Source organism: Notamacropus eugenii, chromosome 3 (assembly GCF_028372415.1).
Source record: "Notamacropus eugenii isolate mMacEug1 chromosome 3, mMacEug1.pri_v2, whole genome shotgun sequence".
Classification (NCBI taxonomy): domain Eukaryota; kingdom Metazoa; phylum Chordata; class Mammalia; order Diprotodontia; family Macropodidae; genus Notamacropus; species Notamacropus eugenii.
Genome location: NC_092874.1, coordinates 335730558 through 335750744, shown reverse-complemented (window position 1 = coordinate 335750744; position 20187 = coordinate 335730558). Strand labels below are relative to the sequence as shown.

Sequence of the window (20187 nt, the reverse complement as noted above, 5' to 3'; positions counted from 1 at the left end):
GGGCCATAGAAGGGAAGGCCCTAGAGCTTTCTGGTAATGATGGGAATAGTAGCCAAGTTAGGAAAGTCCTGGGTCTGGGAACCTTGATCCTGACTCGTGTTTGGGTGGGAAAAGCTTCATCTGTGTAGCCACTGGGGAGAATTGGGGTTGGGGTGTTGGTGTCTCAAGTGAGGGGGTTTACTGGTACAGGGCTCATGAGGTCTCTTCCACCCCTTTTCCCCTGCCTTTGGCAATCCAGCTGCAGAGCCTTCTGGATACCAAGTCGGTGTACATCCTGGACTGCTGGTCTGATGTGTTCATCTGGGTTGGCCGCAAGTCCCCACGCCTTGTACGGGCTGCTGCCCTGAAACTGGGTCAGGAGCTCTGCAGCATGCTGCACCGACCCCGGCATGCCATGGTCAGCCGCAACCTTGAGGGCACCGAGTGTCAGGTGGGTTCACAAGCAGCTTCTGGATTTCCATTTCTTTCTACCCTGACTTGTTTATCCAGACTGATCCACTTGGCCCTGTGGGTGGTTGTCAGTCCTCATCATATAAGGCTGCCGGAGCATAATGGGAAGTAGGATGACCTGGCAGTTGGAGGCTTTGGGTTCAGATCCTTGCTCTGGCCCTGTGTCAACTAGGACAAGTCACTTAAATCACTGTGAGCCTCAGTTTCCTTATCTGAAATGAAGAGGTTGCCCCAGCTGATATCTGAGGTCCTTTGCCTCTGTAATCTTACCTTTCATGTGTATTTGCTAGCTCTTTAATCATGGGCACTGAGTCAGTATGGTGACTCAGTGGATAGCTAGCTTGCTGGGCCTGGAGTCAGTTCACATGTGGCCTCTGACATTTACTAGCTGAATGACCTTGGGCAAGTCACTGAACCTCTGTTTTCTTTAATCCACTGAAGAAGGAAATGGCAAACCACTCTAGTATCCTTGCCAAGAAAGTGCCATGGACATTGTGGTCCATGGGGTCCCCAAGAGTAGGACATGACTGACCAACAACCACAAAATCGCCATATCTGTGGATGGATGGAGTTGTGAAAATCAAAGATGATATATTTCGTAGATAAACTTTAAAATCCCAGATCAGCGCCGGTAACGATAGCTAGCGTTTATTTGGTGCTTTAAGGTTCACAGATCACTTTTATATATTGACCTCATTTGTCCTGTGATGTCTGTTAGTTACCCCTCGTTTTAAAGGTGAAGAAACTGGGGCTTTCAGACATTAAATGACTTGCCCATGGTCTTACAGCTGGTAAGTATCTGAGGCAGGATTTAAGCCCAGCTTGTCTTGATTCCAAGTTCAGATCTGTAACTTCTCCATCAGCTGGGCACGGGACAAACCAACATTCATATTCTCTTCCTTCCCTGCAGCTTACTGCCCCTACCTTTGATTTTCTTTTTTTAAAAAACTTAATTTATTTGTTTTCAGTTTTCAACAATCACTTCCACAAGTTTTAAATTTTCTCCTGCTCCCTCTCCAAGATGAAGTGATCTTACGTAGGTTCTACACGTTCTTATTAAACACATTTTCACATTGGTCATGTTGCATAGAAGAATTAAAATGAAATTGCCCATACTTTTTAAACTCCTCCCCACTCCCCCAAATCCAAGTACATGTAAAGGTTTTTTTTGATATTTTCTGTTTTACATCACCATCTTATCCCATGTATCCCTCCCTCTCCCAGAAGAACCATCCCAAATGCCCAATAGTATTTTGTAGAGGGGGAGGAATGTTGGCAAAACTGTTCATACATTGAAAAACTCACTAGGTTTTTAAGGCCAAGTTTAAGAACTGGGATGATGTGCTGAAAGTGGATTACACCCGAAATGCTGAATCGGTGGTGCAAGGGGACGGCTTGGTTGGCAAGGTGAAGAAGGACACGGAGAAGAAGGACCAGATGAAGGCAGATCTGACAGCCCTGTTCCTTCCACGCCAACCACCCATGGCTTTGGCTGAGGTGCTGTGGGGGACCTGCCCGGCGGGGAAGGCAGCTTAGGAGGGAGGGAGGGTTCCACATGAGAGAAGGCTGGATGGGGAAGGGAAGGAATGGGGGGGGACATCCATGAAAAGCCCTGATGACGGAGTGGCCCAACAGGCAGAACAGCTGATGGAGGAGTGGAATGAGGACCTGGATGGCATGGAGGGCTTTGTCCTCGAAGGCAAAAAGTTTGCCCGTCTGCCTGAGGAGGAGTTTGGTCACTTCCACACCCAAGACTGTTATGTCTTCCTCTGCAGGTACGACTTCCCTGTCTCTTTCTAGCCTCATCTTCTTCCTTGGCTCACATTTGGGGCACGAGGTGGGCATATTTGTGGTCCTTGAGCCTTGCAGCATATCTCCCACATCTGTCCTACCTTGGAGAAAGGAGCTCGGGGCCTGGGGGTGAGGGGAGGCCATCCTTTTTCCATCTCTACTTCCCTGTCCCTTTCCCAGGTACTGGGTCCCTGTGGAATATGAAGAGGAGGAAAAGAAGAAAACAGCCCCTGGGGCACCGGAAGGGGAAGGGGAAGCAGAACAGGATGCGGAGGAGGAGGAGGAGGCAGCTGCGGCAGAGGAGAAGCAGCCAGAGGAGGACTTTCAGTGTGTGGTCTACTTCTGGCAAGGCCGGGAAGCCTCCAACATGGGCTGGCTCACCTTCACCTTTAGCTTACAGAAAAAGTTTGAGAGTCTCTTTCCGGGCAAACTGGAGGTGAGGTCCCGACCCCCCTGCTGAGGCCTAGTCTCTGCCCCTGTTCCTCATTAAAGCCTCTAGAGGGGAATAGGGCTGGGGACTTTGTCTGTGTTGGGCCACATTGCACTGGAGATCACTCCTGCTGGACTCCCTCCTCAGGGTGGCTGGTGAGGCGCCGAGGGAGAGGGAGTTGGCAGTGGGCCAGGCATCTGGGATCCATCTGGCAGATTCCTCAGCCTTTCTTCCCTCCCTTTCCCTCCCAGGTGGTCCGAATGACTCAGCAGCAAGAGAACCCCAAATTCCTGTCCCACTTCAAGAGAAAGTTCATTATCCACAAGGGGAAGAGAAAAGCTCCAGAGAATGCTCAGCAACCCAGCCTTTACCACATTCGCACCAATGGCAGTGCCCTCTGCACCCGGTACCTGGCACCTCTCCTCCCCACTCCATTATCCATAAGTCATAGACCCACTTTGCCCAGGGCCTAGATCTTGTGTGTCTGTGTATGTCCGCCCCTGGATCACATATGTATGCAAGAATCCAGGTGAATGTCCTTGTGACTTCAGTTGTTCAGTAGAAGAGGCCTTGGGGATGAGATTATGGGACTCATGCTGCTTTCCTTGGGACCTAGAGGAGATGCTTTTAGGTGCCTGCTAGGGCTGCCCCAGGGCTTACTTGGTGGGGATTGGCAGAGGCTGGAGTTGGCCCTTTGTCTCCCTGCTTACCTCTGCCCCCCCTGGCCTGGCCATTCTACAGATGTATCCAGATCAACACAGATTCCAGCTTACTCAACTCCGAATTCTGCTTTATCCTCAAGGTAAGGGACTGTGTCTGGGCAGGGGCAGCCCGGCCATGGCATGGTTGGGGAGCCCTGTGAGGGTAGGGGAAGGAGATCGGAGTCCTCTGGGCAGATGAAGCCTCTCTTTTTCCTGGTCTGGCTCTTAGGTCCCCTTTGAGAGCACAGAGAATCAAGGCATCGTGTACACGTGGGTAGGACGGGCAGCTGACCCTGAAGAGGCCAAGTTAGCTGAGGACATCATGAACCACATGTTCAATGACTCATACAGCAAACAGGTAAGGGCCTGGACGAGATGGGGATTCCCCTCTGGTCTGAGCTGACCTCAGGGGTGGAAGAGGAACCGTTACTTCTCTCATCTCCAGGACATGGGTTTTAACCTTCTTTGGGTTATGGGACCCCTTTGACAATTTGTAAACAGAAAAATTGCTTTCCTAAAGTCTAATGCTGGGTCCAGTAACTATAGTAATTTCGAAGCAGTAAGAACATAAATTATAGTTCAAGATATCTGTACCCGCTATCCATGTCATATGAAAGTGTTTGCTACTTCTACTGGTGACAAAGTCACAGGCACTGCTCGCACTGCTGTGATGTGGTGCCTATGTCCCTAACTAAAGAAAATAGCTAAATTTCAGTTAGAGGTTAGTGGAAATAAAGATGTAACTTTTTTCCCATCCAAGTTCATATACCCCCTGAAATCTCTCCGTGGACTGAGGCAAGTACCGCTAATCAAAAGCAGCAGTTCTCAAAATTTGGTCTGGGGACACCTCGGGGGTCCCCTATACCATTTCTGGGGGTCCATGAAGTCAAAACTGTTTTCATAATTAATTTCCAAATGTGGTAAATATCAATAACTATCACTCACATAAGCAAAAACTCTTTGAGGACTTTTTTACAACTTTTAAGAGCGTAAAGGGAGACCAAACAGCTTGAGAAAGCATGGCTTTCCATTGGATCGACTGTTAGCCCTAGAGTCAAGAAAACTTCAGTTCAAATCCAGCCTTAAACACTTATCTGATCCTAGGCAAGTTACTTAATCTCTACTGCCTCAGTTTCCTCATCTGTAAAATGGGGATAATAGCACATAGCTTCTCAGAGTGGTTTTGAAGTTCAAATGAGATATTTAGAAAGTGCTTTTGTAAACCTTAAGGTACTATTTAAATGTGATCACAGTCACAGACCCTTGTAGGGGTTGGTAAAGGCACTCTTGTATAATAAATAGAACACTCTGCTTGGAACCAAGTGTGGAAAGCCTAGGTTCAAACACTGCCTCAGATAAAGGGTGAAAGGGGCCTCAAAGGTCATCCTGTCCAACTCCTTCATTAGACAGAAGAAGATACTGAGGCTCAAAGAGGTTAACATCACACAAGTAAAAAGCAGAGAAGATGCCTTTCCGACTGCAGAGCCAGCTGCCTCCCTTAACTTCTCCAAGACTCGATTTCTCCTTTTAAACAGCACCTACGTCATGGGATTGGGAGGATCAAATGAGATAATTATTTGCAAAGCCCCCTTTCAACCTTAAAGCACTAGGTGTTGAAGAAGACATGAGCGTAAATCCAGCCTCAGATACTCACTAGCTGTGTGACCCTGGGCAAATCACTTCACCCTGTTTGCCTCAGTTTCCTCACCTGTAAAATGAGCTGGAGAAGGCAATGGCAAGTCATTCCAATATCTCTGCCAAGAAAACCCTAAATGTAACAAGGACTTAGACACAAGTGAAATGACTAAACAATGGCAAGGGACCCCTCTCAGTCCTCTAACAGGAGTCCCAAAAGTCTTGGTGCAGTCTAAGCTTGTATAGCCAAACCTGCCCTTGCTTGACTCCCACCTTCACCCCAGCACCCTTGGCTCTGCCTTTTTAAAATAGGTGATTAATGAGGGAGAAGAGCCAGAAAATTTCTTCTGGGTGGGCATTGGAGCTCAGAAACCCTATGATGAAGATGCCGATTACATGAAATACGCTCGACTCTTTAGGTGAGCCTCAGTTTCCTTGACCTCCTGTCTCCCTAATTCTTTCCTTTGTGGGTTCCTCAATCCATCACTCCATGGAAAACCCCTTCCCCCCAACTTTGGTGCCCAGAATCTCAATTCCCCTCCTTCCCCATTCAGTGCTTTTCCTTCTCCATCTCTGGTGCAGGTGTTCCAATGAGAAAGGTTACTTTTCTGTGTCAGAGAAGTGCTCTGACTTCTGCCAGGACGACTTGGCTGATGATGATATTATGCTGTTGGACAACGGTCGTGAGGTGAGCCCCTCCCTCCATCCTGGCTCCCTTATTCTGCTGGTTCTAGCCCCTTCCTGAACAAGGGTTTCTGACTGCTGTTCTCATGGTCACACAGGCATATTAGTGACAGACTTGGGAACGGCACCTGGATCATCCTGCTTGCCTTGTGGGATGCCAGGATGCCCTTAAGTAGATAACTTCAGCTGTCTCTTCTTTACCCCATCTTGCAGGTTTATATGTGGGTGGGAACTCAGACGAGCCAGGTGGAGATTAAGCTGAGCCTGAAGGCCTGTCAGGTGAGTGTCTGCTGCCGGCCATGCCGGCCATGGAGCTGAAACCTTGGCCCATCTAGACCAGGACCTCTTCATCTTTTTGTGTCACGGATATCCCTTCTCAAGAATATCATTTGTAAACGCATAAAATACATAGACTTTACAAAGGATACCAGTTATACTGAAACATAATTAACAAGATATTTAAAAAGAAATAAGTTCTGGCTTTAGGTTAAGAATCCCTGCTCATTTTACGTTCAAGCAAACCAAAGCCTTGAGAGAGCCAGTTACCGGCCCAAGTTCACACAGCATGTGAGTGACTGGGCTAGGGTTAGAACCTAAGCCGTGACTTTTCATTTAATCCCATCTTTTATTGGTTTGAGCTGTCCCTCCTTCCTCCCCCAGCCTACAGCTGAGGGACAATGAAGGTTTTTCAACGCCTATCCCCTTCAGGGCAGGGGAGGGTAGTAGAAAGCTGACCTGGACCTTGATATATACAATCTCAAACCCATCTATAAAATGAAGAGGTTAGATTGAATAACCTGAGTCCTGACAGCTTAAAATCTAATGGGATTGAGGCTGCCATTTCTCTAACCTCTGTGGTTTGTCTCCTCTCTCTCCCTCCTTGGCAGGTTTACATCCAGCACATGAGGTCCAAGGACCAGGAGCATCCTCGAAAGCTACGACTGGTCCGCAAGGGTAACGAACAACACCCGTTCACCCGATGTTTCCATGCCTGGAGTACCTTCCGGAAACCCCCTGCCTAGCCTGGTACAGACGACTAGCTTAGGCTTTTCCTGCCCTGAGTCAAGGCTGCTAACATCACCACAAGCTTTAAAAGGGTTTTCCTACCTGTGAGAAGAGGAGGAGGGGCCTTCAGCAGCCCCTGTTGCCATCGGCCCTCACGTTTGGGGAGGATGCCTTGCTTCATTCTCTCCCATTCCTCTCAGGCTTCTAGGATCTTTCTGTCTGCCTGCACCCCGTTTTCTTAAGCTGTTCTGTGGCCAAAGCAGGTGTCTAACTTTGCCCGGGGGAATCTCAAGAGTTTGGGGAGGGAGTACGCCAAGGTCTAGCGGGCAGAAGGGGACAGTGCTGGGTGAGGGAAAGATGGGAGGTTGCTTCTTCCACATCTCATGACCCATTCTGCTCCCTTCTCCCCTCTAGGACTTATTAGGGCTTTCTGACCTTGTTACCCAGGCCTGCACTTCCCCTTGCCTGGGGCCCCCTCACTCTGGACTCACTGCTCCTTCCCCATCAGTCCCAGCAGCACCTGGTGTAATGTATTATTGGAATAAAAACTGGTTCTGGCACTGTGAGTGCAGACACATGGAGTAGTGGTTTCTTAGGGGTGAGGGAGAAGTGTGTGCTGATGGGGCTGTTCCTACCCACTCTTGATGTCCTGGGGACTTACCTGCCCTCTTTGCTACTTCAAAGCCTTCCTTTTTCCTGATGGAAATAGCTGAGTCGGTGGGAACTCTCGGAGAATTGAATAAGTGTGCAGTGAAACAGGTGTTGGCAGGCTCTAAAGGAAGGAAACTGGCTTCCAGCTAGCTGTGGATGCCGTTTCTGTGGCCTCTTGTCTGGGCCAGGCGACAGCAGTACTATGGATAAGTATGTTTGCTCACCCTGGTGGTGTTCAGTCAGGCACCATGCAGCTGACACCCCACTTATCAGGGTTAAAGGTGAAATCTGAACCCAGGTCTTCTTGACTTCCCAAGTCCACATGCTAGACTGCTGGGATCCTACATCTCAGAACCCCGCCATGTGGCACATCTGAGGTCTGATCCTCTATTAGAACATCCCCATGGCAGGAAGCAGATGCATTGGCCCTTTAAGATACTAAATGCTTTATTTTCAATATTAAAAACCAGTATTTTTAATACCTAAAACAATGCTAATTAATCTTAACAAAAAGACCCCCCCCCCTCAAAAAAAAAAAAAAAAGATACATTCTACAAGAGAAGCCCCCTACCACCACTTCTCCCCAACCCCCCAGGACATAAATTGGGAGCATGGTCAGTGGGCGCGTTTGTTAGCCTGGAGAGGGGCTCAGACACACTTGTACACACATTCACGGCGGGAACCATCCAGGAGCAAGGGTATCAAAATAACTTTAGAAATCTTTTTTTGTCTAAGCCCCAATGAGGCAACCTTGGCTGTTTAAAAAAAAAACCAAAAAAACAGAAAGAATGAAACCCTATACGCAAAGGCTCCAGCATTCCTGACCAGGGACTCACCCTGGGCTGAACTCTGGGCCTCAAGCTCCCCCCCAGCCTCTCAAAGTGGCTTTGTTGACTGAGGTTTGGCCCAGGATGCGAGTGGTTACAGAAGCTGGACTGGGAGAGGCGGGCTTGTCATGCGTGCCTTCCCCTGTACCCCAGCAATTGCCCCCATTCTGGCTAGCCTGGGAAGAAGTGAGGATTTCAGGATGACAATGGGGCCCCAGCCTCTGGGTCTGTCCTTAAAAGTAGGGAACTGACTCCCTATCTTTGCCCCCACCCCCTTCAGCCTGATAGGAGTTACTCCCTCTACTCAGTTCCCTGGGGCAAATACCATAGAAATCATACAGAAATTCCTGGGAAGGGGCTGCATGATTCTTCTCAGAATAGCTAGGAACCTACCACCGCTGTTCTCTGCCTGGTTCCCCTAGGACACATCAACCACTTAGTTAACAGTTAGGAAACAAAAACAAGCCTCTTGTGATCTCTGAACTGAGCCGGGGTCAGATAAGATTACGGGCCACTAGGTTGGATTTGTGCTTCTGGACAAGATAAAGAGGCCAACTTCCAACTGGGCCACCTCTGGGGGGAAGAAAAAAAAATGACTCGTTTCAAACTGGGGGACGGAGGCAGCAGCCTGGTCCTCTAATCCACTTCTGGTAGGTAGGTAGGTATGAGGCATGACGGACTCCTATGTGAAACCAGAGCCCCTCAGGCAAGGCATGGGTCTAGCAGGTGAAAAATGGGGTGGGGGGGAGAGGGTCCTGAGGACAGAAGCCTGGAGCTGAGGGAGAGAATTTAGGATCCAGGATGGTGGCAGCATGGGAGGAGGGGGACCAAGCCCCCCAGACGTGGGTGGGGGCTCCTCTGTAGGAAAATGCCACAGTATACGGGTCCCATCATAGTCCACTGTCCTCCCAGGACATAAGTATGATGAGGGGTGGGGGGCACACAGGAAAGTGGGAGTGCATGGGGCTCACCCCTGCCCCTCTGCCACAGATAGGCTTTCTGGGCGAGCTGAGGTAGCCTAAGCAGGGAAAACAGTAGCCTTGGCTCCCAAGGGAGGCTGTGTTGTATGAAAGTAACAGGTATTAGGAAATGAGGATTCCATCCCTTCAGTCCATGGGGCAGAAACAGTCTTAGATGTGAGAAACATGACTCCTAGAAGAACAGACAGGAAATGAGCGGTGAGGGCAAGGGGGAGGTACATGCAGGGCTCTCTCCTTCCTTGGTTCCTGCTGTCCTCCCCCGCCTCTCCCCACCCCCTGGGAGAAGGTTCTTCTTAGTGTTGTTTCAGGGGACCAGGAGGGCGAGCAGGGGTTCTGGGGATCCAGGGCACTGCTCCTGCCCTGCCACAGTTAGAAGGTACAAGCCTATGTTACAGGGACAGTATCCAAAGAACTCTGGGCAGGTGTGCATGGACTGCTGGGCCCCTGGCTGGGCCGTGGGCTATGATCCTCCTCACTGGGGTCCAGGCTTGAGCCACAGGCGACAGCATCTATCCTGAAGGAAGAAACAGGGGTGACCCCTCTAGTTTGGTTCATATACCACATCCTCTTCCCTTCTCCCTTTCCAGGGGCTGGCAAGGAGGGCCAGCTCTCTCCATCTCCTCCTTCCCCAGGCAAGGACAGAGATGAACAGCTGATGAGAGCAGGTGCCAGGCTCAGTGCTAAGTATTTTACAAATAATCATATTTCATCCTCACAACAGTCCTGGGAGGTAGGGGCTATTACTATCCCCATTTTACAGATGAGGAAACTGAAGTATACAGAGGTTAAGTGACTTGCCCAGGGTCACAAAGCTGGTAAATGTCTGTTGCCAAATTTGAACTCAGGACTTCCTGACTACAGGCCCAGCACTGTACCACCTAGGGTGGAGACTCCTGGGGCTTAGAAGTGGAAGGGTGCTGTATGCCAAGTACATCTGTGTGCAGGATTCTGTGCATGTTTTTCAGTATGGCTTCAGTGGTGGTTGTGGAAATGAACTTTTACGGTCCCCACTCTGCTTTGGACTTTGGCATCATCAACAGGAAAAAGCTGTTGGTTACAGCTGAGGGTCTCCAAATTGTAAAGAACCTATATGAACTTGGTGGAAAGAAAGGATTCTCCTTTCCTGCCTCTGTAACTCCGCTAAAATAAGCCACATTTACAGCAGTGCTTTCCTCACAGGCAGTATGAAACCTGGGGTTCAAACCTGGGTCTCCTCACTAACCAGTCCAGCATTCTCACATGGCAGGCACTGGTACAGACTTGGGGAGCGTCCAATAGCAAACCAAGCATGTGTTTTAGCAGCCGGGAGCTAAGGCCTGAGGAGGGAAGCCCTGCCTGAATGCCTCGGGGTGACCTTACCAGCACGGGACTATAGAGGACAAGGGTCTTCAGCAGGTCGGGACTTTTCTGGGGCTACCCACCCAATGGAGTGGAGGAGGACACAGGGCCTATCTCCCCTGCTGGAGATACCCCCTAAAATAAAGCCACATCCAGCTAGGAATGGGGTACAAAGATGTAACTACTCAGATCCTTTTGTGTCAAAATCACCTCTGAACCTTGTATACTGAAGTTTGCAGACTGCCAGAACTACGAGGCTTAGAGGTAATAGTTCACTCCTTCTGTTAGGGGGAGTGGAAACTGAGTCCCAGAGATGGAAACGATTTAACCAAGAGCCATGCCCCAGAACTCCTGATTCCCAGAGGAATGACCACTGGGCTACCTTCTCTCCTCATGTCCCAGTTAAATCTGGGTCACAACCTACTAAAGAAGGGCTTGATCTTCTCCCTGTACATGCTCCTGTTTTCCCCCGGCAGAACTCTTCAGGTGGTAAGCAGTCAAGGGGGTGGGCCATCTTTATCATGGGACTATGGCGCTTTATTATAGAACAAAGGATGGGGTCACATGACAAGCTGAATGGTGATCCTGGATTTAGAATTTAAAGAGGCCCCACAGACCCCAACTGAATGTCAGCTCATGGGCCGAGACATAACTGTCGCCTAGTGTCTGACAAAGAAAGGTGGGCTGGCTCGCCCTGGAATCACTGGCTGCCTGATCCCCCTCCATCTCTGGTCCCAAACAGCTGCTCTTGTGTGGGCTCTCACATTTTACAAATACCTCATCTGATCCTCTCAATCAGCCTGAGAGGGGGGTGCTATTATTGTCACCCCATTTTGCAGATGAAGGAACTGAGGCAGGCAGTGACTTGTTCAGGGTCACACTGCTAGTAAGTATCTGAGGCTGGATTTGAATTCAGGATTTCCTAGATTCAGGTCCAGGGCACTGCTAGTTATCTCGACTGGTTGATTCACCGTTAGTATTTTCTGCCTCCTTAAATTATCAGGTAGATAACTCATCTGCCTGCACAGTATAGCCTCCTGGCTGTTTCATGAACAAAATACTCCATCTCTGGGATCCAGGCATTTTCTCTGTCTCCCAGGTTTGGAATGCTCTCCCTCCTCTGCTGTGACTGGCTTCTTTTAAGTCCCAATTAAAATCTCACCTTCCATAGAAAGTTCTCTAAATCCCTCTTAATTCTAGTGCCTTCCCTCCTATCCTTCCTATTTATCCCATATAATATATATATATATGATAAATAGGAAGCAATTATATGGGTATATATATGTTGTATATATGTATATATATGTATGTATAACTTGTTTTGTAAATTTTTGTTTACATGTTGTGGGGCAGGGACTGTCATTTGCCTCTTTTTGTATCTCCAGCACTTAGAACAGTGCCTGGCACATAGTAGGCACTTAATAAATGTTTATTAATTAATTGATTAATATTAATTTGATATGAGACTTTAGACAAGTGATTTAACATTACTGGGCCTCTGGTACAGGGATGATATCGAACTACATGACTTCTGAGGTCTTGAGCTCAGTTCTGAAAGTCTATGATTCTAAGGCTCTCTCACTTGGAAGCTCAAAGATTCTGAGATTCTTCTCCCCCAGGTCTCAGCATGCAGCCTACAGAGGATGCAAATACAGACCTGAAGACTCAGCAACTCCATTTTTCCCTCCTAAATCTCCTTTTCCCCCCAGGCCTAGACAACAGTCCTCCAGCAATCAAGCTCCCCCTCACCTTATTTGATCAGGATTCCTGGAGATCGGGCATCGTCCTCTGCTATATTTCTTAAATTTTTCTCTGCTTCCTCTGAAGAGCTAGAGAGAAGGGTTGAGGAGAGAAACTCATAAGACTGAGAAAGACCCCCATTCTCCTATTTCCCAGGATGGCAAGAACACACGTCCCAGTACACCATGGAGAAGGATGAGGCCACTGGGCATGGGGTGAGATGGGGAAGAACGGCCAAAACCTACAGAGCCCTATCCTCTCTGTCACCACTCTGAGGATGGGAGGAGAGGACCCTGGGGCTTGGAAGAGTGAGGCTAAGAGGTCCAGGTTTTGTCTTCTTCCTTCCCTGCCCATTCCTGATTCTGACCTCACTCTGACTTTATTTCCCTACCTGCCTAACAACTGCCACCACCTCGGGGACATAGTGCTAACTACTTCCCAAAGTCTTCTCTCTCCCATCATCCCACTTAATTATCTCACATGAAGCCCAAGAAATACGTCAAGCAGAAATTCCCATTTTCATTTAAAAGAAGAACAGGGAAATAACTTGCCTGAAGTCATATCTAGTTAGAAGCAGAGTCAGAATGCAACACAAGGCACTTTGGAGAGGCAGCTGGGTGGCCCAGTGGATAGAGTGCTGAGCCTGGAGTCAAGAAGACTTCAGTTTTCAAATCTGATCTCAGACACTTATTACTGACCCTGGGCAAGTCATTTAACCCTCTGCACCTCAGTTTCCACATCTATAAAGTGGGATAATAATAGTACCTCCCTGGGCCCTTAACCTTCTGTGCCTCAGTTTCCAAATCTGTAAAGTGGGATAATAATAGTACCTATCTCACAGGGTTTTTGCAAGGGTCAAATGAGTTGATATATGTAAAGTGCCTTTTCTGGGAGCAGCAGGGATGGGCTGAAGCTGGGGGGGAGGGGTAGTAGTTTTCCTTATGGGAAATCTTCCTTTTCCTTCCCTAAGGGGAATTTGTTTGAGATAAACCACTGAGAATGACCTGGGCACCCACTGGACTCTCCAGAGATCCAGGTTTCTAAGGCCAAGGCTAGGTCAGCTTTAGCGTTAAGATGAAAGATCTGGTCGAGGAGACCAAGGTTGGCCAAGAGTAGGTCAAGGGCTTCCCAGTTGCCAGGCAAGGGAAACAAATGGGCCTCCTCCTGTCCTCACCTCAAGAAATCCTTCACTTCTTCCACGGTGATATCAGCGGTGCTGTCCAGCGTGGTTTCTGTGCTGTTGGGAGAGTCTATGGATGCTGGGGAGAGGGCGGCCTGGGAATGCTCTGGGGTTCCTCAGTAGAGCAGAATGGAGTAGTTAGGTCTGAGATGTGACACATCACCCTGGCATTTCCTAGCACAAGGTGGCCAGGACAAGGGATCTAAAGGGGACCAAGAATGTGATCCTCCCTACCCTCTTTCCTTCACCCATTGCCCCACTTCAGAGTTCTGAGTTAGGAAGACTTGTCACACAGAGACAGTAGAGCTAAATGCCTAAAGAGACTAAATCCCTGTACAGGATCCCCAGGGAACATGGAGGGAAGGGGAAAGATGTGGCAAGCCAAGAGAGAGAGCCAAAGATGGGATGTGGAGCCACTGGACTACAGCACCCCACTGGTCCATTTGCTCACCATGTCCACCTCCCCCAAGGTTTTGGGGAGGGTCTGTCTGGCTGTGATTCTGTGTTGGATATTAAGCCAGTGGCTCTGGGTTCTATTTCTACCCTCTACTAGACTGCCATGAACCCTTCCACCCTAGATCTTAGGTCTCTCTCTTCCCCTAGGGATTTGCTGGATCCATAAAGTCTTAAGGATCCTACTCCTCCCTGCTAACGAGTGGAAAGGGCATCTAGGCATGGCCTTGTTTCAGTTCCTGGGCCTCCCTAGTCCCCTGGTATCAGGCTCCCACAGAACAGGTGGAAAATGTGTCATGTCTCATTGCTTCCTGGACACGCCATATCCACATACTGCATACAATATGCACACATGTATACATTTGCCTAATGTATCTTTTCTGCTGTCTGCTTATCTAAATCTAGTCTACAGAACTGTAGATTTTAAAAAATGAGTTAAGAGGGCCTTTAACAATCTTCTGGTCCAACCCCCTCCTTTGATTTAGGCAGATGAAGAGACTAATAGAGAAGTAGTCTACATGGATAAGTATGCACATATTGTATACATATCTACAAAAAAAGTTAGTGTGGCTAAAACCCAGACCTCTCGATTCTCAGTTCATGGCTCTGGTCAAAGGACTGGGTCAAGTCCCACTCCCTGGTTGGGACCTACTTCAACCACACTGATCTCTTCCAAATTCATGAAACCACCTACTTCCACTTCTAGCCCTTCTCCCTCTTCCCCCGTGCCCTTCATCTCTTTCTCCTCCAAGACTTGTACCCTCACCAGCTTCATCAACGAAGGAATGGTTCCCCTCAGACACAGGAAGCACGTGGGTTCCATTGGCCTGGCTCACCTTGGGTGATCCTTTGTAATCATTGCTGGAAAAGAAGGGAGAGGTATGATGGGGGGGAAGAGGTGTCGAGAAGGGGGAACATTTCTTTGGAAGAGGGTCACCAGACTGTGGATGCAGGGGTAAGAGGAAGGAGCATGGACAGCTAGTTTTCTAGCTCTCACAGGGAGAGATTATTCATAAGTGTCAGGCAAGGATAAGTCTTAGCAATCTTGCCGTGGTACAGAACCCTTCTCCCTGAAAGGCTGGCACATCTAGACACCAAACACATCTGGATTCCAAAGGATTCTTTCACTTGCCCTTGGTTCAATATCAAACTCTCATGCCTGCACCCAAGCTGCCAACAGGGGCTTCCTGGCACTCAGTACTACTAGCGGCCACTTGGAAAATGTCAGCCTGAGGAGGGCATTGGTACAGCATCTTTTTGAGTCTCAATTACCTGGAGAGGCTTAGAAGAGGGCCCTAAGCAGATGCAGGATCCTTCTCAAGGGAGAGAGGCAGTAGCAGGCATCTCTGGAGTCTCTGCCTGCCAGGAGGTGGCAAGTACCCATGACCCCTCCTCACTGTGCATCAGGCCCTGGGCAGGATGAGTCTTTTCCCCCACCCCCAGCATCCCACCCACCCCTGGCACCTGACACAGGTGGTATCATGAGGTCGGATGAAATCTAGGGAGCACAAGGGTTCCGTGATATTCTTGGCACTCAGGGAAAAGCGTTCAAACTCCGATGGGGAGATCAAGTAGAACCCTGTTGGGAGGGATGGGGAGGAGGGAAGTGGGCAACTTCCCAGTTAGCCAATGCCTACCCACCCCCCACCCCCACATTCACCTTCCACACTTGTTGAACAGACATACCCTAGGGGACAGAAAGTCTCCTTTAATACATCAGGTCACACTAAATAAAAACAAACACTTCTCCATCTAGTCTCCTATCCCCTCTACTCATTCCTGTATCCTCACTTTTGCTCTGTTTTCTTTTCCCAGGAGCCTCTCCTCTCCCCCGCCACACCTCCCATCCCATCTCTCTGGCACTGAATGAGCATTACATCCTCCAGGAAGGATTCCCCAGTATCTCTGATGGCCAGTGACCTCCTCCCTCTTCTGACCTCCTACTGCTCTTAAAGGCTGTACCACAAAGTTTGGCCTTTGGTCTTTTCTAGTTGTTTCATAGACCTGAATCCTCTCTGTTCTGTATTACTAAATGGGGCCCAATATTTATTTGTTAATTGAGTCTCAAGCAGGGCAGCTAGGTGGCGTGGTGGATAAAGCACTGGCCCTGGAGTTAGGAAGACTCATCTTCCAGAGTTCAAATCCAGCCCCAGACACTCACTAGATGTATGACCCTGAGGAAGTCACTTAACCCTTTTTGCCTCAGTTTCCTCATCTGTCAAATGAGCTGGACAAGGAAATGGCAAACAACTCCAAGAAAATCCCAAGCGAGGTCAAGAAGAGTCAGACATGACTGAAAAAAATGACTGAAATGAATTTCATGTGCCTGTTCCCCAAGAAAGCCTATGAGGGGATGGGAAAACCTGTGGCCTCAAGGCCACATGTGCCCCTCTAGGTCCTCCAGTGTGACCCTCTGACGGAATCCAGGATTCAGGCCACATGTGGTCTCAAGATCACAGGGTCCCCACCCCTGGTCTAAACAAACAACTCAAGTTAGCCTTATTAATTCTTATTCAGGGTTAAGTAGGAATCAGGGCTAATCATCCCCTCTGCCCTCTCTCAGACCCTCACTCTCACTCCTAGTCCCCTGTAGCTGTTTGGAGACATTGAGAAAGAGAGAGGGAAAGTGATTTAGAGAGTGGGACCTGGAGACAGGATGATCTGGGTTGGAACCCAGTCTCAGTCACTTAAAAACTGTAAAACTGGAGAAGTCAGTTAAATCTCTGACTGCCTTAGTTTTCCCATTGGTGAAATGGATATAAATAACCTCAGCACTTAAGGCTATTGTGAGGTATTTGTGAAGCACTTTGCAAACCTTGAAGTGTTATAGAAATGCTAGCTACTTAGACGCAGGTAGGTGGTGCTGTGGGGCAGCTAGATGGCTCAGTGGATAGAGTACTCAGCCTAGAATCGAGAAGGTCTGATTTCAAATCTTCTCTCAGACACTGTGGGACCCTAGGCAAGTCATTTAACCTCTGGAGAAGGAAATGGCAAACAATGTCAGTATCTTTACCAAGAAAATTCCATGGGCTCCATGAGGAGGCAGATACAACTGAACAACAAACGACACAGTTCTGTGGATAGGGGCTGGCCCCTCAGTCACCAGGATCTGCGTTCAAATCTGGCCTCAAAACAGTTAACTGTGTGACTCTGGTCATACAGTTTTCTCACTTGTAAAATGAGATTAAAAATAGCTTTGAACAAGGATTTTCCCCCCTCCCAAGGTTGTAAGTGAGGATAAAATGAGAAAAGATTCATTTTTTAAAAGCTTATTTTTAAAAATAAGTTTAAAATTAAAATAAAAAAATTTTAAAAAATTAAAAATCTATTAAAATCTATTACTATTTTAACTCTAGCTGTTATTAATAGTGACTTGCCCAAAGTCACAAGGCATAGCTGGGGAAAGAGCTATGAGAATTCTGAACCTGCTTTCCTACAAGGAAGACAGCCTCATTTCTTTAGCCTCATACCATTGTCTAAGAAAATGAAGGAGCCCTGCCTGCAGCTCCTCTTGAGATGCCTAGAAGATACGCCATTTTTATCTGCTGAATTCCTTCCAAGCTCAAGTCAAATGGTCCCTACTCTGTGAAGATTTCCTTGATCCCTATCAAATGGTAACCCTCCATGCCACACCTCACACAGCACCTTTTCTGGATAAAGCCATTGATGGCTTAGAGCTCTTCCTTTGAAAACTGTCATATCCTTTGACCATTAATTAATTGGGGAACAGGTCTTAGTATTGTAAATTTAAATTAATTCTTCATATATCCTGGAAATGAGATTATTTCCAGTTAACCTGCTTCCTTTCTAATTTTAGCTACGTTGGCTATGCTCAGCATGGCACCTTTTTTCCCCACTGGATATATGTTATTTTATAACAATTATTTCTGAATGTGTCTTCTCCTTGCACAAAGCTCTGTTAGCTACTTTTTGGCCCAAGGTGGGGGGGCCTGCTGCCCCAGGCTAAGCAGGGACCGACAGCAGCTCATTCTGTGCCAGTTTGGTGGGGCTGGGGTGGGCAGTACATGAAATGCCAGGACCCTCTAAACCCATCATTCCCAGGAAGGCAACAGAGCAATTCCGAAACTCCATCTCTTTGGAACTTTGTAGTTCTTTTGCACTGAAGTTTGACTAGGGGCAACACAGTGCTGTAGAAGAACCCTGGACTTTCACAGGTTTACAAGATGCTTCCCTTACAACAATCCCATGATGGAAGATCAGTATTTTTATATGTCATTGTTCAGTTGTTTCTTTCTCTTCTTGACTCCATTTGGGGTTTTCTTGGCAAAGATATTGGAGTGGTTTGCTATGTCCTTTTCCAGTTCATTTGAAAGATGAGGAAACTGAGGCAAATAGGGGTAAGTGACCCACCCAGGGTCACACAGCTAGTAAGTGTCTGGGGCCAGATTTGAACTCAAATCTTCCTGACTCTAGGCCCAGTGCTCTAGTCACTGTACCACCTAGCAAGTATTTTTAGCCCCATTTCACAGATGAGGAATCACAGATACAGAAAGGACAAGTGACTTCTGAGCATTTCAACAAGTATTTTTTTTTTTAACTGAGCACCTATTAACATTCTAGACATTCTTAAAATTAGGGCTGGGGAAATGGAAGACAAAGATGAAATAGGCCCTTGCCCCTAAGAGGCTTAAAATTGTCATCTAGCTAGTAAGTGGTGGAGCAGGATCTTTTTCACTGTAAGGCCAGAGCTCTCTCGGCCATGACAAGGTGCCTCCCTAGTCCAATGCTACAGTCCACTACAGGGTTTGGGGTACTAGGCCAAAGTCAGGGGTAGTCAGCCTTATTGGCCTTATCTGTGCCAACAGAGGAAGAGGAAGAAACTGTTGAATGAGGTCATTTAGGAATCAAGACTGTCAAAATTTGAAGGGGTCTTGGCGATTCTAGAGACCAACTCCATTTTTTGGAAAAATAAATTGAGGCTCAGAGAGCAAGAGTGGCCTGGCCACAGTCACAAAATAAGTACCATAAGAGCCAGGGCTAGAATGTTAACCAACATTACCTTGGCTACTCTCCATAATGTGACCAAAACCCCCAAACAGGAGGCTGTTAGAATGCTACTGGGCATCTGCGATGGCTTATTAGTCATAAGGAAAAGGACAGAAATATATATATAATATGTATGTATGTATACACACACACATATATACATATATACACAAAATAGTACCAAGATATATACCTGAAATGAAGCCCTGGCCCCCAGAACCTACATAGAACTCTACTCCTTAGCCACAAAGTGCTTTACAAACATTCTGATCTCCTTAGACCCATACCCATCACATAACCACAAGAGGAGCTAGCATACATGTTTTCTACCATAATACCTTTGGGATCCAGGTCATGAGTCTCCTTCCTACCTAGTCTCAAAGCTCAGTGGAAATTTCCCTCTTCACTGACCTCTCGTTCGGACCCCTTCTTTAAAGTAATCCAATCCCAGGTCTGAATAATTTCACAAGTTTGTGCTCTCTCTCCCCACCCTTGGATTTTCTACCCACAAAGTGAGAGATGTGTCGTCCTTCCCTGACCCAACTAAAATACAGAAATAACAAATCATTTTGTCACAGTGGGATGGGGTAGGGGAAGAAATGGGAGGGCAAAGTATTCTCTCTGCTTGAGTGAAGCCATCTTGCCACCCAACAACCAAAGAGTTTCTCTGGGCTGGGAGCGGTAGACAACAAAAACCCACCTGACTCAAAGAGAATTAAATAAGTGCAGATTTTTTAAAACGGTCAACACAGTGATCCAAGCAAGGTTGGGCTGATGGCTAGGTGAAATAGATAGCTGCCTATAGGATGTGTTTTGAACAGCCCCCTTAGCTAAAATATGTCTCCGCTGTTGCCCAGCAAAATGCTTCAAAGTCTCCCTTCGTGTACAGTTATCCCTTCCACATCGACTTTCCCCAACACAGGGTTTTGATATATCTCAGGTCAGCCTAAGAAATTAAATGGAGTGTTGGGGGAGTTTTGTAGAAGCGAAGGCGAACAGATAACACAGAGCCTATGATCAGATACTTAACCGAAATTTTACAAAACAATACTGAAAAGACCCTATAGAAGAAGAAGAAAAATTCAGACTTTTCTGGTATGAAGGGAGGGCCAAAAATTTTTATGTGGATTTTCTCAATCACAGGGGCACTGCCTCACCACTCACTCCAGTGATGTAGAAGGGATAACTGTACTACGGAATCTTCTAAGAGTCCTGTGTTAAAATGCATATAAGGAACACCTTGAACTCTTAATCTGCTGATTATTTTATCAGTGATTGGTTGACTGGCAGCCAAGAGCAAGGCCCTCTGGAAACA

The 20187-nt window shown here is 47.6% G+C and overlaps 2 protein-coding genes across 5 annotated transcripts in view; one reads left to right on the top strand and one right to left on the bottom strand.

Moving 5' to 3' along the window:
* The window catches only part of FLII (FLII actin remodeling protein), a 44404-nt gene extending 37133 nt beyond the window's left edge, over positions 1-7271 (top strand). Inside the window, exons 20-30 of the mRNA XM_072597078.1 lie at positions 239-430; positions 1759-1947; positions 2086-2225; positions 2422-2677; positions 2923-3077; positions 3413-3473; positions 3602-3730; positions 5320-5426; positions 5590-5695; positions 5905-5970; positions 6579-7271. Of these exons, the coding sequence (XP_072453179.1) occupies positions 239-430; positions 1759-1947; positions 2086-2225; positions 2422-2677; positions 2923-3077; positions 3413-3473; positions 3602-3730; positions 5320-5426; positions 5590-5695; positions 5905-5970; positions 6579-6713 (1536 nt within the window). The 3' untranslated portion in view covers positions 6714-7271. The remainder of the gene's footprint in view (positions 1-238; positions 431-1758; positions 1948-2085; positions 2226-2421; positions 2678-2922; positions 3078-3412; positions 3474-3601; positions 3731-5319; positions 5427-5589; positions 5696-5904; positions 5971-6578) is intronic.
* A 505-nt stretch (positions 7272-7776) lies between these two features.
* The window catches only part of LLGL1 (LLGL scribble cell polarity complex component 1), a 97000-nt gene continuing 84589 nt past the window's right edge, over positions 7777-20187 (bottom strand). For 2 of the 4 annotated variants that reach the window (XM_072597079.1, XM_072597082.1), the window contains exons 19-23: positions 15330-15444; positions 14632-14726; positions 13407-13527; positions 12242-12321; positions 7777-9668 (exon numbers count right to left, since the gene is read on the bottom strand). In XM_072597079.1, the coding sequence (XP_072453180.1) occupies positions 12243-12321; positions 13407-13527; positions 14632-14726; positions 15330-15444 (410 nt within the window). In that variant the 3' untranslated portion in view covers positions 7777-9668; position 12242. The remainder of the gene's footprint in view (positions 9669-12241; positions 12322-13406; positions 13528-14631; positions 14727-15329; positions 15445-20187) is intronic. The other 2 variants (XM_072597081.1, XM_072597080.1) reach the window with 2 other exon arrangements.